At 44.0% G+C, this 16,986-nt stretch overlaps 1 protein-coding gene across 1 annotated transcript in view; it reads right to left on the reverse strand.

Moving 5' to 3' along the window:
• Window positions 1-1,213, reverse strand: part of LOC310783271 (max-binding protein MNT-like) — a 54,077-nt gene extending 52,864 nt beyond the window's left edge. Inside the window, 1 exon segment of the mRNA XM_083644091.1 lies at window positions 1,082-1,213. Within this exon segment, the coding sequence (XP_083500217.1) occupies window positions 1,082-1,154 (73 nt within the window). The 5' untranslated portion in view covers window positions 1,155-1,213.
• Window positions 1,214-16,986: the final 15,773 nt, after the last annotated feature.

Below are 16,986 nucleotides of genomic sequence, written 5' to 3' on the forward strand. Positions count from 1 at the left end.
TCAGTAGTAGCCTGAATGGGGAAGGCGTAGAGGAAGGGGGGGGGGGGCAGTGTGCACGTGGTTGTTGAGGGCGGGTCCAAGCACGCGGTATGCAGGGGGTGTTGATTAGACACGTCATGGGGGGGGAGGGGGAAGTGATCCTCATGTCGAGTCGACTACACACACCATGCAGGATTTACTGGGGGGGATGGAGGGTAAACAAAGTGGTGGTTTTCTTGTTCCCTTGACAACACGTAGTTTTTTTTTAATGAGTAGTAGTAGGGGAACCAAAAAACTACACTCGCGCGTACGAGCGAGCGAGCGCGCGGGGCCCCGGCGGCCCGCCCTGTGTGTGTCATAAGATAGCTGAGCTGAGCAATGTCAGGGCATTATTATGTAAAGAGCAAAGCCTCCAGGCAGTCTCCTGCCACCGCCCTGCCCGGGCCCTGAAGCGCGACATCACCGGGAGAACATCCACTCCTCCACGGGCTCTTTTTGTCAGTTTTAACACACGTTCTGGATGAACAGACCGTAGCTTTGTTTCTGCTAGTGCCGCTAAGCTACTTCACAACAAGAACAAAAATATGGAGCACCCTCCCCACACACACACACACACAGAGGGAGGGGGGGAGGATGAGTCACTCGGTCGGTCATATATACACACACAGCGCGTGCAAAGTAGTTCGGAAAAACAACTTTTGTCATTTCCGCACTGAGCAAACAAAGCGTCCAGTAAACTGGCTTGATTGACTTTGCTTGTTTGCACAACTCTTCTTTGATCCTGATCAGCAGACTGAACACTGCATTCAGCTTCCGTTCTCCAGCTCCTAGGCGGGTCAGTTGAAATGTATGCTGCTCTGATACTAACGTTAACGCTCTTCCAGAAGAACGGGTGTTTGTTGTGCTGAATTCTGCATCTCCGTCGAGAATTGAGATGCGACGTTTTTAACTTTAACGTGACTTAAAAAAGTAACTTCGAGGTGGTGAATTGTGAGCGGGGGATGCATCAGCAGAGTTCGGCATAAACCGGGTTCTTCTGGGCGACCGCTATATGATTGAACTGACAGGACTACAAGTCGCGTCAAGTAGTAGCACAACTTACCACGTGTGATCTGTTGTTGCTGGGCTTGCCATTCGAGATATCTGGCCGCCTCCAAAAGAGTATCGATGCTCATTGCGCGTAACCCCCCTCTCACTCACGGTAGGTAGGCGACCCCGGTGTGGTGGCCCGTCGGCCGGGGACGGAAGGAGGAAAAAGACCGAGCGGTATAATCTTCCAGGAAGCACCACCACCGTGTGAAGCACGATCACTCCGCGCGCCCGTGCCTTTGGTCCCCCGTGTGAAACACACGGATTTTTTGGTATCTGGTCAAAACGAAAGTAGAGCCTCTCATACGTAAAAAGATGATTGCAACAAGATGGCGATGCGAGCACGGGAATACACACAACAAGGCGAGTCGTATTCTAGGTAAGACCCGCCCTCACGGATTCTTCCCCGCCCTGTTACTACAACCTCCGGCAAAGCATGGCGACAGGAGTCTCTAGCATGGGGCCGATTCACTACGGACATTCCTCCCGGTTGAGAGAGCCTCCGGTTTCAAGGCGAGTGTCGGTGGTGGCGGAGCCAACTGCTATCCCCTAAAGTACAAGTATTGAATTGCCTTCTGCACGTGGGATGTTGTTTCTTGTCACCATAAACGTTTCTTTTGAAGATCCCGTTCATGTGGTCCGCCCTCCAGGTTTCTACTCGAGCCGCTGTCCCCGCAGCGCATTAAAATCCATGGGCGCCAGCCGGCCTATCAGCGTTCAGAACAACAAGGCATGGTGCTTGTCCACATGGGCACCCGCCCGGCCCGAGAGCGGCTCATTTGCATGGCGAGAGCGTGACTAGCCACCCTGCTGTCTCGAGACCCAGGCCTGTCAATCAAACGAACGAGAGGGCGTGGCTTACTGAAGTCATTGATCACGTCTGACCAAATAATACTTTAGTTATTCAGTAGGTTAATGGATGTTTCTCAATATTTTTTTAAAATTAAAATAACACACACACACACACACATGTATATATAATATATATATTGTGATGTATATATATAATGTATGTAAAGAACATTTAGCATCACACACACATATATATATATATATATATATATATATATATATATATATATATATATATATATATATATATATATATTTATAAAACGGCTCTCTCAAATCAAGCAATCTGATTGGTTCACAGCCATTGTATAATTCCAGTAACCGAGTTCAATAACCCATGGCCATGGGTTATTGGTTGCCATGGCAACTCTCTTACTAAGAGTAATAATAAGGCTTACCTCAAATGACAACGTAGAAAAAAAAAATGGCGGAGACAGCTGTCAGATCCTTGTGAATCGATCTTCGCTTATAACTTTACTAATACTTCGCAGAAAATGATGTTTTGTACAAGAATAGATGCGGGCTAATGTCTTCTTTGCAAAAGAAAGGCTGTTAACCCCGCATTTAACCCCGCATTTAACCCCGTAACGTTAGTTGGTGTCGGCTTTGCAGAAAGCATTCAGCTTCTCAGTAAGCGCTGAGAATGCAGCGCTGCGGCTCGAGCTGCCTGTCGGGGATTCCAGAAAGCTCTCAGCTACTCAGCAAGCGCCAGGATTGGCCAATGTCAACTTCAGTCTCCAGAACGATCCAATCAAATCACCCGCATGTTCTTGCGGTCCCGCCTTACAGTAGTGTTTCAACTGACTCTATCAGAATGACATGCCAGTCGGAGTCGGACTTATAGTATTATTATTATTATTATATTATCATACTTGGAAACCGTTTTATAAAAGCAATATAGCACTCGAGCTGCGTGTGTTGTGGAATATATCCCCCTGCTCAGCAGTTATCCCACTCGGCCTGCGGCCTCGTGGGATAACAGCTGATCAGGGGGATATATTCTTCACAACACACTGGCTCTCATGCTATATTGCTTAAATATACTATGATACATACATGCAAAAATATAAAGTTGATTGCACACACACACACACACCATAAATATAGACAATTAATGTGTGTGTGTGTGTGTGTGTGTGTGTGTGTGTGTGTGTGTGTGTGTGTGTGTGTGTGTGTGTGTGTGTGTTGGTGTGTGTGTGTGTGTGTGTGTGTGCAATCAACTTTATATTTTTGCATTCCCTTATTTTTTATTCATCAGGTCAGTCTTTTCTCGTATCTTTTAATCTCACACCCAGTAAGTGTGATTGTGTGACAGAGAGAAACAGCACGTGCGTCTCAGTGAAAGAGAGAGACAGACAAGCACACAATAATTTCTTCTTCTTTTTTTTATACAATTGATGTCTTTAAAACAGTGTGTGTTTGTACTATAGCATATTATATGGCTGGCTGCATGGTAACAGTCTGTGATTGGACACAGCTCAGCGGTACAGTATATATACCCTCCACCGCATCACAGGATGCGACGGTCTCAACCAATCAAAACATGCCCGCATGCTAAACCTGCTAACATCATTACTATGTAGATTGCCGGGGCCACACATATAGTTTATGCGATCAATAACCTACAATTTATCAATGAACGGGCCAGACTGAAGGTGCTGACGTAAGCCTGTAGATCCCCATCTAATCAATAATGTAATGCAAGCAACCTGATACCCAAGAAGATAGAAATGACAAGAGAAGCATGCAAGTGTGTGTGTGTGTGTCTGTGTGTGTGTGTGTGTGTGTGTGTGCGACTGAGAGAGAAGGGTAAATTTACAACAGGTCCAGCAGCATGGCAGCGTGCATGAGAGAGACAGAAAAGGAGAGATGTTCCGCACATGGTCTGCATGAAGGGAAAGCCCATAGGGATGTACAGTACCCATACAGAGAGGAGGAGAGAAGGCTGTGGGTCGGAGAGGCAGGGAGAGTGGGAGGGAGCGAGGCAGGATAGAGACTGACCCACTTTAGAACTGCTGCATCACTGGTGGATCTATAGAGCGGACAGAATGAGGGGGCGATGCAACAACATACACGACTATACAAGACATGAGGGCACAAGAAGAACAAGATCAAACTAAGATATTACGCATTATTATTCTTAGTTATGGATCGGTTTCCCCTGAATAAAGAAACAGCCGATGATACACTGACTGAGTGACTGTGCAGAATTTTTTTAGCAGTCCTTTTTGTGAATGGACCGGAGAAAAGCCATGATGATCCTTATTGATACTGCCAGTTCAATCCACTTCAATAATGACAAAGGGATGTACAATATGGATGTGAGGGAATCAGGGTTCCTACACACTTTCAATTAAAAAACATTACATATTTTTTCCAGACCTTGATTTGTTTTGAAGATTTGTTTGGTGCTCAATATGAATGACGCACATAGACATCTCGCCCCTGCTAATGAGGTCATATCACCGTAGAGATGAAGATTGTTCTTCACGGCCACAAATATCAGTGAGTTGATTGGCAGGGTTCGAACTTCCTACATAGTTTCCATTTTAGAATTCCATATTTTTCCCCAGACCCTATAACCCTAACCCTAACCCAGACCCTATGACCCCTATAACCCTAACCCAGACCCTATGACCCCTATAACCCTAACCCAGACCCTATGACCCCTATAACCCTAACCCAGACCCTATGACCCCTATAACCCTAACCCAGACCCTATGACCCCTATAACCCTAACCCAGACCCTATGACCCCTATGACCCTAACCCAGACCCTATGACCCCTATGACCCTAACCCAGACCCTATGACCCTAACCCAGACCCTATGACCCTAACCCAGACCCTATGACCCTAACCCAGACCCTATAACCCTAACCCAGACCCTATAACCCTAACCCAGACCCTATGACCCCTATAACCCTAACCCAGACCCTATGACCCCTATAACCCTAACCCAGACCCTATGACCCCTATGACCCTAACCCAGACCCTATGACCCCTATGACCCTAACCCAGACCCTATGACCCTAACCCAGACCCTATGACCCTAACCCAGACCCTATGACCCTAACCCAGACCCTATGACCCTAACCCAGACCCTATGACCCTAACCCAGACCCTATGACCCCTATAACCCTAACCCAGACCCTATGACCCCTATGACCCTAACCCAGACCCTATGACCCCTATGACCCTAACCCAGACCCTATGACCCTAACCCAGACCCTATGACCCTAACCCAGACCCTATGACCCCTATAACCCTAACCCAGACCCTATGACCCCTATGACCCTAACCCAGACCCTATGACCCCTATGACCCTAACCCAGACCCTATGACCCTAACCCAGACCCTATGACCCTAACCCAGACCCTATAACCCTAACCCAGACCCTATGACCCTAACCCAGACCCTATGACCCCTATGACCCTAACCCAGACCCTATGACCCCTATGACCCTAACCCAGACCCTATGACCCCTATGACCCTAACCCTAACCCAGACCCTATGATCTGGACTGGATTGTGCTGAGTATTTGACAGCGGCCGGACTAGAGCATCTGATCTCATCTGAACATTTTCACATCAACAAAAACTGTGGACTCCAGAAGTTGGTCTAAAAAACACATTATTAAATACTATAATTATTTGTGTATCGAACCTGAACCACAATATTTTCCATACCTTTTTCAGATTTTTTTCAAATTGCTAAACTATTCAAGATCTAGAAAATTCGTTCAAAATCCATTTTTAATAGGTTTCCAGACGATCCAGACCTGGTGGCCCTGTGTGGGGATGTATTGTGTTGTCATATTGTAATGTATTATGTCTGTAAAAAAAAAACATAAAAAAATAGGTGGCCCTAATATTTCTCACACACACACACACACACACACACAAAAGTCCCAATGTTTCCACTCCGCTGCCTGCACTAGAAACAAGAGTTTCAATGTGAAACAGGTTTATTATGGCTTCATTACTACTTCCATGTAACCACTTCCCACTTTCATACACAATGTAGTAAACCAGTGATACTCAACTGGCGGCCCGCGATGGAATTGAAAAAAAAAAAAAAAAAGAAAAGTACAGTGCACCTGATCGCAACATGCAAGATACCCGCTGAATAAGGCCATGTTCAGACTAGGAGGCCAAATCTGATTTGTGAACTTTAGTGACCTATTAATGACTGTCCAGATTGGTTTTATGAGTCTGGACGGTCCAAGTCTGATTTGTGTCACTTGTCCCAAACGACATATGGAGGTAGTTTCCAATCTGCTTTCGACTGATGTGACTTGAGTGCGGACGCGCAGATCCATCAAATCTGATTTGAACGTCACTCGCAACTCGTCATCAAATGCTTCTGCGCAGGAAAACCACGTCACCAACGTACGTATTTACTGACGCCCACGTCGTTACCATAGCAACCCATGCAGATAGGCTGTTTAGGTCTGGCCACACAGATCCGACTTGAGAATCAGATTTGTGGCAGTGCGGACACACTCCCAAATCAGATTTGGGAAACCAATCAAGATAATGATGATTAATAACTTTATCAGCAAATCACATTTGCCTGTAATGTGAACATGGCCTAAGTGTCCAAATGTTCATGTCATTCTGGCCAATACTCCACTTCTGTTATAGCATTTCAGTCTGGAATATGGAATATCTTTCAATAATCTATGATTTAGCTGCTAAATTGTCAAATACCGCCGTCTGCTCGCTACCCAGGCACTTATGTGTGTACTTAACCTAACTAACTATCCGGTGTGCACAACATTGTCAGACTAAACTCCGGCTGACACCCCAAAAACCTACAATCCGCTACAGAAAAATTTATATACTGATTGTTTATTAACTGGCCCCTGGCCTTCTATCATTTCACGAAAGTGGCCCCCAGGCAAAGCAAGTCGAGTATCCCTGTAGTAAACCATCTGTTTCTCCCGGATAGGGACATGGACCAATCACTATCACAAGCTGCCACTAGAGAGCGCCACATTCTGTGCCATGCCTTGTCAATGCTGCTCCAACAGCCTCCTGCAGGGATTACAATGCTGGTCACGTAAACTATAGTGGGATGATGACACACAAACCTATATAACACAGACCCCTGCAGCTGCCTGCATGTGCCTCGGTTGGCACTTGACAGCAGTATCACTGTATACATGCAACGGAGAGAAGTGTCTGTGCAGGATAAGTCCCATCCTCTGAGAGAATCAATACAATCACATTTGCTGCAGTCAGGAGCCTGTTGCCCTGTATTACTGTATACATTGACCTTGAAACCTCTCAATGCTCCCTTATCACACCGGCTTATCCCAATCGATGTTGGCTTATACTCTCCAGCGCCCCCGTTCCCCCTAGCTCACACATCTGTAGTGTTTTCTCACGGCACGGCGAGTATAAAATTAAGCAATATCACACGAGAGGTCGTGCTGTTGTTGGCTAATATCGTCACTGCTGTGATTGGGTCGTAGAAGATAATCACAGCAGTGCCGATATTAGACAACAACAGCACGACCTCGAGTGTCATATTGCTTTCGTACAACAGTTCTATTAAACAAAGCTGATTAAAAAAAAATGACAAAAAGCTGAGAAAATATATGATTTCTCTATTTATTTCTCCGCCAACAAAAAATAGTCCCCTCAGCTTTCCGCTACCAGTTGCCAAAAATGTAGCCTAATTAACTGCAGGCTGCCTACTTTTTATCATACACATTGATTTGCAAGTTTCCATTGATTGTGCAGCCAGTGAAATAAGAGTCTGGTGACGGCATGTTAGTTAGTTATGTTAGGAAATAAATCCATCTTTGCGCTGTCGGTAGCTGTGTTACGCTTTGTGAATGACGTTCAGTGTAATGTGGCTGGTGTTTGTTTTGTTGATTAGAGCAGCTGTGAAGCGGAGTGATATAGCCTACCCTACACACAGTGAAGCGCCAGTGCGTTATCGTGAAATATCAGCCACTGGTAGGATCCCTCTTGTCCAATCAAATTGTTCCCCCTGCTCACACATCTGTAGTGTTTTCTCACGGATGGAGAGGATGGCCTGAAAGCAGTTGACATGAGAAAGTGAGCGTCTCCTTCTCCCTCTGCTCTGCAGTCTTAGCATGCATGAGAGGGGAGAGTCTGAGGGGAGCAGTAGCGGAAGTAGGCCAATGTTTCTGCTCCGGTGCCTCTGCTGAGAAACAAGAGTTTCAGTCTGAGAGGTTTATTATCCTTTCATTCCATCCATGTAACTACTTCCCTCTGGATGCATGCAACTAGCTCACTTTGACCCCTTTCGTCCTCTGTCAGCTGCAGCGCCCAGCGATTTTAATGCACCTACATTCAATGGTTTTCCTTGGGCATGGGGGGGAAGGGGAATTATTTGTAGTTTTGTTTTCTTTCCTCTTTCTCCCTCCCATGTCCAAAAGACAGTACTATAATGGTGAGTCTGGTTCTCTACCATCTGAGCTAACCAGCCTGTTAATTGGTAGAGCCATACTATGGATCTGTAGAGCCAGCTACTAAGTATTATGTTCTATCCACATACTACTTTCTGTTCAAGTACTTATAGTTTTGAAGATATATTCCACCCGAATACTATACCTTCTCTCCAAATACTTATAGTTTTAAAGGTATATTCCATCCAAATACTACTTATGTCTAAGTACTTGTTTTAAAGCACAGAATATACCTTCAAAACTATAAGTACTTGGACAGAAAGTAGTATTTGGGTGGAATATACCTTCAAAACTCTAATACTTGGTATCCGGCTCTACAGATCCATAGCATGGCTCTAACAAGCAACAGGCTGGTTAGCTCAGATGGTAGAAAACCAGACTTACAACTTAACAATTTTGGGGCTGAGGGTTCAAATCTCACCTGGAGTGAGTGTTTATTTGATAAGGATATCTTTCACTTTATATTAGGGTACACAAAAAGAGTAACAAATGGACAGCTAATGATTCAGTACTCATAAACTACTGAGTATGATGCACCACTTTACAATAGGGTACACAAAAAGAGTAACTAATGGACAGGTAATAATTAAGTAATGAGTAACTAACAATTAACTATATACTCTCATATAAGGGTTGGAATTGGGGGGGTAGATCCCCAAATGATTCCCGAGCGCGGCAATGCTGCTGTTCACCGCTCCCCCAGGGAATGGGTCAAATGCGGAGAACAAATTTTGCACACTCAGGTGTGTGACAATCGTTGGGACTTTACCTTTACTTTACAATAAGGTACACAAAAAGACTAACTAATAGACATGTAATAATTAGGTAATGATTCAGTATTCATAAACTACTGAGTATGATGCACCACTTTACAATAGGGTACACAAAAAGAGTAACTAATGGACAGGTAATAATTAAGTAATGAGTAACTAACAATTAACTATATACTCACAAATTGACCATTGACTAACCATTAACTAATGAGGAATTACTCTACTAAGGAACTAACAACTAATCATGAACTAATGATTAACTACTATACTCACAATGTGACCTTAACTAATGATTAACTAATATATTCACGAACTGACATTTATTAATCATTAACAAACGAATAACTACTCTACTCATGGAACTGACCGATTAATCGGTAACTAATGATTAACTACTATATTGACTCCATTTCCCTTTTAAAAACCCACCTGTTTAGGCAGGCATATGACTGACACGATGTTCCTCGTTGTTCTGCTCCAAACTCTGTACTGTTATCTGCTCTTGTATTTTAATTGTATTTTAATTGTTGTACAGCGACCTTGAGTGCCATGAAAGGCGCCTTATAAAATAAATGTATTATTATATTCACGAGCCGACATTTAGTAATCATTAAGTAATGATTAACTACTCTACTCAGGAACTTAGATCCGCAGGCCACGAGACTCCTTAACATACACAAATAGTGTAGTAGCTGTACTGTACCGTACTGTAGCTGCTACCATTATGTATGTCTAATGTTTAATTGTATGTTTAATTAGGTATATGCTATTTGCACCTGTACGTAAAAATACATCGAATTTAAAATGTTTAAGCACGTCTAAAGTATGCACATGACATGTGCACCTATGTGCAGTGAATATGCCACTGTCTCTGACTTGTCTTATCACTCTACTGCCTTATTGCTTGAAACGGAGTTCACAGCACAAGAATTTCACACATGATACTTGTACCACGGAGTGACAATAAAAATCTTGAATCTTGAATCTTGAAGATACTAATCATTAACTAATGACTACCTGACTACCTACTCATGAACTATGATTAACTAGTGATTGACTAAATGGTAAATGGTCAATGGTCTGCATTTATATAGCGCCTTTATCCAAAGCGCTTTACAACCAGTAGGTACATTCACCCATTCATACACCAATGGCGGCAGGCTACCACCGGGAGCAATTTGGGGTTCAGTATCTTGCCCAAGGACACTTCGACATGCAGACTAGAGGAACCGGGAATCGAACCACCGACCTCCTTTATCCAAAGCGATTAGTGGACGACCCAGTTTACCTCCTGATCTACAGCCGCCACCGCTACAGCCGCCCCTAATTATTAGTTAAACTATTAGTTAATGATTAGTTTAGTAGTAACTACTACATTATTTGTGTACGTTATTGTAAAGTGTTACCGAAATCTTAAATACCCAAAGAGGTTCTTAATCACGTGTGATTTTTGCAGTTGGACTACTGTTGATGGACTGGCTGATTTACCTGTAGGCTAGTTACACCTTTTAGAGAGCCTGGTTCTTTGCTCAGTCAAGTGACTGTTCCCACTGTTCTCCTGTAGTTTCTCTGGAGGTGTCCGTGAGCCCGGAGGGAGTCGGCGCTACAGAGGACAGACTGTGGGCTACTGCAACACCTGGACTGTGGGCTGGGGATTTAATTTGAATTTTTCTACTTTGTAATAAACAGATTATTGTGTATCCCACTCCTGTGTACTGTCTGATGGTTTGGGTTGGCTCCCCACTTGTATAGTGTGTGGCAGCCGCGCTGGAACTACTTTTTAGTAGGGGGTGCTGTAAGTAAGGGACAAAGGGACAACATTTGACATTTTGGGACTTTTAGCCATAGAGGAATATTTCATTTTAAATTAGGATTATACTGTTGTGATGTCATTATTCAGTATCTTCTCCTCTTCTCTGCAGCATTACTCAATTTATCCTCAGGAATCAGGGACAGTGATAGCCTACCTGCTATTCCTCCCATCTTCTTTCTTTTTTTGTCAGTCTTGTCATCTCGTATCTCTTTCTCTTCACAAAGCTGGGATTTGACTGGCAGAGTCATCATTTGTGTCTCCGACTCCGTGAACAAAGTAAACGCAGCTATGTAAACACTAGTTTCAACGTGATGGCTAAGTAAACAAAACTTCAGCATTTCCCAGAGTGCACGCTTCGCAACTGTGTGGATCCTATTTTTACCCAAGAAACACTGCGTTGAGCAAAGATCGTCTATGGACAAGATATCCACTCACAGCACAGACTCATGCACAGAAACACAGTAGCGCCAAATCCAACAATTTTGAAAATTCCATCTCTTGCCACCAGGGGGTGCTGCCGCACCCTCAGCACCCACCTTCCCGCGCCCTTGAGTGTGTGGCTAAAGTTACCTGTATTGGCCACGGCTCACACAAACACTCCTGGGAAAACTTTGCACTGTGGGCCCCTTTCCTTTCTGGCAACCTCCACTGTATATTTAGTCTACGACCCGGTCTAGGGTCAGGCTGCAACATAAAATGCACACAGAAACCAGTTGTAAAATGTAACAAACTGCACAATTTTATTGCGAGGCACCAAACATGGGTTACATTAACAGTGCAAATTTGGTAAAACGGATTGAAGCAATGGCTCAGGGTGAACATTAGCCAAAACCCACACTAAATACCACCCACAAACTAAGGACAAAACAAATGAAAGAAAAGACAATAAACCTACCTCCCTCAACTAAACCAAAACCAGGAGAAAACATGAAATTAAAAGGCCCATTCACCCCTACAGCTTCAGATAAGCTATGTGGCTAAGGACTAAGCTATTTACAACACGCCAGAGCACACTGGTTGGAGGAGTGAGGGGGAAGACCAGCAGCAACACCACTCAGTTACTGCTGGGCTCCCCGCCATCTTGCAGAATCCAGGGAGTTTTAAAGGCAGTGTGCTGCGGGGTCGACCAATCCACAGCCACCACCGGCCAATCATAGCCGATTGCCATCACCTGTAGAACAAAGATCCACTCACAACAAGAGCTCTCACTCAGCACACATCTAAACCACATGCATACAGGGAATTAACAAGAAACATAAGGGAATACAATACAAATACGGCCTAAGGCCGTAACACCCCCCTTCCCAAAAGAGAACATCTCACCTCTCACCCCAAATGAGATGTTCTAAATCAGGACAGCAGGAAAACCTCCCACAGGTCATCTACATCTCACAGGTTAACTCAGATTAGCTATCACAACTAACCCTCACAACAAAACACACCAGGGCAGCGGCAAAACGAACAAAACCAAAACCTTCTGCCCCATGTGTCCCCGCCCTCCGACTGTGCTCCCAACTGCTGGAGAACAGCAACTACCTGTAAATAGGCGCCACGTACTGCCTCAGTTTAAAGCTTGTGAAGCATATTAGACATTGGACGAAAACGAACTAAGGGCGCTTCCGGATAAAAGGGGATGTTAAAAATGTCCCCCCCAGCACTAACACCAAGGGTGTTGTCACAATGCACAGAGTCTGTGCGCTGGCGTCCCAACCCACAGAGCCTGTGCACCCACACGCTGTGCCTTCACTATACAGAACTCAAAGTACCACAGATCACTAAACACACTCCTCCAACAGAAAACTCACCAAGCCAAACACCTTGCTCATCACATCGAATATTACCCACTAGCAATTCTGCATGTTTGGTTGGCAGATTTAAACATGGCAAACTTTTGCCGGTATGCCTCTAGAGCTAAATCACAATGCACAAAAACACTTCATATTATCATTACCATGGCTGGCTCACAGGGATAAATAAGTGCAGGCTTACCACGGACTTTCCACCAAGTTTGCTTTGCCACCAGCAAACTACTGAGAAAAAAAACACCAAAAGATGAATCAACCTCATCTCCCAGGTCTGAGGGAGCAAAGCAATGTGTTTTGGCTAGCATCAAAGTTATCAGGGTGTGCAGTGAAAGGCGCTGTACTCACCAGACCACTAACCCGGCTGAGTGTTAAACCCATCAGTTCACCTATCCTGCATGGGTGTGGCCTGAGCAGTCACTGCTTTGGCCTTCAGCTCTCTTCCACCAAATGGCACCACAACACCCCCTTTTAAGCCACCTCCACCACATCTGCTCTTGAACACAGCTCAAAGATTCATGTCACTGCTGCACAGACTTACCCAGCCAGAACGACCCGATGTGAACGCAAACCAAAACAGCATACCAAGTCACCAACCTGCCAAGCAAAAATACTTACAGAAGGTACGGACGAGCCCCCAATTTATGTTACGACCCGGTCTAGGGTCAGGCTGCAACATAAAATGCACACAGAAACCAGATGTAAAATGTAACAAACTGCACAATTTTATTGCGAGGCACCAAACATGGGTTACATTAACAGTGCAAATTTGGTAAAACGGATTGAAGCAATGGCTCAGGGTGAACATTAGCCAAAACCCACACTAAATACCACCCACAAACTAAGGACAAAACAAATGAAAGAAAAGACAATAAACCTACCTCCCTCAACTAAACCAAAACCAGGAGAAAACATGAAATTAAAAGGCCCATTCACCCCTACAGCTTCAGATAAGCTATGTGGCTAAGGACTAAGCTATTTACAACACGCCAGCGCACACTGGTTGGCGGCGTGCGGGGGAAGACCAGCAGCAACACCACTCAGTTACTGCTGGGCTCCCCGCCATCTTGCAGAATCCAGGGAGTTTTAAAGGCAGTGTGCTGCGGGGTCGACCAATCCACAGCCAACACCGGCCAATCATAGCTGATTGCCATCACCTGTAGAACAAAGATCCACTCACAACAAGAGCTCTCACTCAGCACACATCTAAACCACATGCATACAGGGAATTAACAAGAAACATAAGGGAATACAATACAAATACGGCCTAAGGCCGTAACAGGGTGCTGCCGCACCCTCAGCACCCACCTTCCCGCGCCCTTGAGTGTGTGGCTAAAGTTACCTGTATTGGCCACGGCTCACACAAACACTCCTGGGAAAACTTTGTGCTGTGGGCCCCTTTCCTTTCTGGCAACCTCCACTGTATATTTAGTCTACCACTCCCCGTTTCTCCAGCTTCAAAGACCCATAGGACTCTGCAAAGGTGTGGTGCTAACACACTTGCCATCGTGGCAACTGTTGCCAGGATACCGCAGAGCACAGGGAAAGAGTAATGGCTGTGTGAGTAGGTGTGTGTGTGTGTGTGTGTGTGTGTGTGAGACAAAGTAGGCTGGGGTACCGTACATAATTGATAAGGGGGCCTGAACTCTCTCTTCTGCCTCTTGATGTCTGCGTTTCTCCAGTCTGAGCTGAGCTTGCCTAAGAAATGGGGCTGTGCCCGAGTAATAAAATGTCAAACATTATTTAATTGGCAAAAAAACTAACATCTGACAGGCCCCTCTCTAAATCACACTTAATGTATTTTTGTCTCACTATCCACATCCCAACTACCCCGTTCTCTCCATCTCTCAAATGATCTTCTATTTTACTACTAGGTCAGCGCAGATCTGTTTCTTTTCGATCTACATCAATAAGGCCACTAGGGCAGTGACCTGTGACTTGACCGACAGCATCTGAACCAGACAGTAGTTTCACGCGAATCGTCTAGCTGAGCTCAACACAGAGATGGGCGAAAATACATCATAAAGTATTTTGATACAAATTACAAATACTTGCTCAAAAAATGTATCACAATACAAATACAAAATACTGGTCTGAAAAATGTATTTGAGATACAAATATGTATTTTGTATTTTGAAAATACATAAAAATACATTTTATAAAAACTGATAAAGAGCTGCAACAATTAGTCAATCCATCAATTCATTGCCAAATATTACATTCATTGCCTATTTTGATCATCTATTCATCATTTTGAGCCATTTCTGTAAGGAAAATGTCCTAATTCTCTGATTCCAGCTTCTCAAATGTGAAATTTTCTGGTTTCCTTAGATGGTAAATCATCTCATAGTCCTCTGTGACAGTATTCTCCTTTGTGTACCGTCTAACACAGGGGTGGGCAACTATTTCTCATGGGGGGCCACATGAGAAACCCAGATTGTTGCCGGGGGCCGAACAAATATTGTCATGCCGTAACCCATGGATGGGCAACTTTGATGATAGAGAGGGCCACAAAAAAAAATCCTCGCTACCAGATTTTGCTGAGGGCTGAACGGCGCCAGCACGAAAAATTTGGGGCATTTGAAGCCAGGTTTAGAGGAATAACTAATTTTATATGAACAATTGTGATGTCATTATTCAGTCTTAACCACCAATATTTGATCCTTTTCCTCACTCACTCCTATGTCACCACCTGCTCTCCCTGCAGGGCTTGAAATTAACTTTTTTCACCACCTGCCAATATGGCTGCTAGATTTTAAAGTTACCAGCCAATTAGAATTTCCACTAGCCAAAATGTTTTTCTTGAAATAAACCAGAATATGAGTGGGTTAATTTAAGCATAAGTATCAGTAAGTGGCCCGGAATTCTCAAAGCATTTGGACACTTATTCAGCGGGTACAGTATATTGCATGTTGCGTTCAAGTGCAATGTAAAACATTTTTTTTTTTTTTTTTTTGCAATTCCATCGCGGGCCACACAGGGGGCGCCCGCGGGCCGCATGTTGCCCATGTAGGCTCTAACACATTACAGTTCTTTCATTTCAGTTTTAGCTGTTTTTCAGCACAGCTAATTTCTCCCTCACTTCAGCTCTTAATCACCTTCTGTGAGGGCTTTTCACTTACAGGCAGCGTTTCTACATGTTAACCTCAAGTTTTGGAACTTTGACCATGTTAACCCTAGATATCTGACATCATAGTATCCCTGGAGATGATGTGCCATGGCTGCAGTTATGGAAATCGCCGGCTCCACGATCTCCCAAAATCATGACTGACAGACAGACAGACACCACCCACCCACCTTGGTGCCATCGTACAAATGTGCGCCATCGGCTCATACTACATCAGAGTTGCTCGAGTGACATCACTGATGACATCACAACTGCCTGAGTGACATCACAGTTGTGCAAACAGTTGCTCGACTGACATCACTGATGACATCACAATTGATAGAGTGACATCACAATCATGACCCACACTTCCGCCACACACACTGCCACACACTTTTCCAATTTTAATTAAGAAGATAATTAGTTGTGTCTTTCTAATATGATACACTGGTTTGAATATGCAGTAAACGGTTTCATTTGCAGATAGGCCAGTGCATGCAATATCTAATCATCAATTTATATTAGTAATTTATCTCTGGGGGAATTTCCACCAATACAAGGCTTCATACTAGACGAAGAAGTGATGTGAAGTCTGACTCAAGACCCACCCTACTCTGCCTCTGATTTGTGGTTGAGTTTGTTCTGAGGGTATAAGCCAATCAGAGGTAGAGTAGAAGTGACATGTCACATTTTTTTTCTCCACAGTTTAAACCTGTGTCAATTTGAGAATAAAATGACATAAAATTAAAGAAAAAAGTATTTTATGTATTTAAAATACACAAAATACAAGGTCTGAAAGTATCTTGATACAAATTACATCTTATTTTTCTCGGTCCAGCCAAATACAAATTACAAAATACACAAATGTATTTGAAATACGTATTTGAAATACATGTATTTAAAATACTGCCCATCTCTGGCTCAACAGCTATCCATAAATAACAGTGTTTATTTTGAATATGATAGATAGCTCCCAGTGGTCACTATGTCCAAAATGCCATTCTGGCCCGGTATAGCAAATTTCACTTTCAGAATGCTATTATAGTACTGTCGACGGTTGAATATTACATGCGATTCCTTCATTATGGCTCTACAACTACACTCAAGACTTCTGAAAATAAGCAGAGAAG

Source organism: Poromitra crassiceps (assembly GCF_964638095.1).
Source record: "Poromitra crassiceps genome assembly, chromosome: 1".
Taxonomy (NCBI): domain Eukaryota; kingdom Metazoa; phylum Chordata; class Actinopteri; order Beryciformes; family Melamphaidae; genus Poromitra; species Poromitra crassiceps.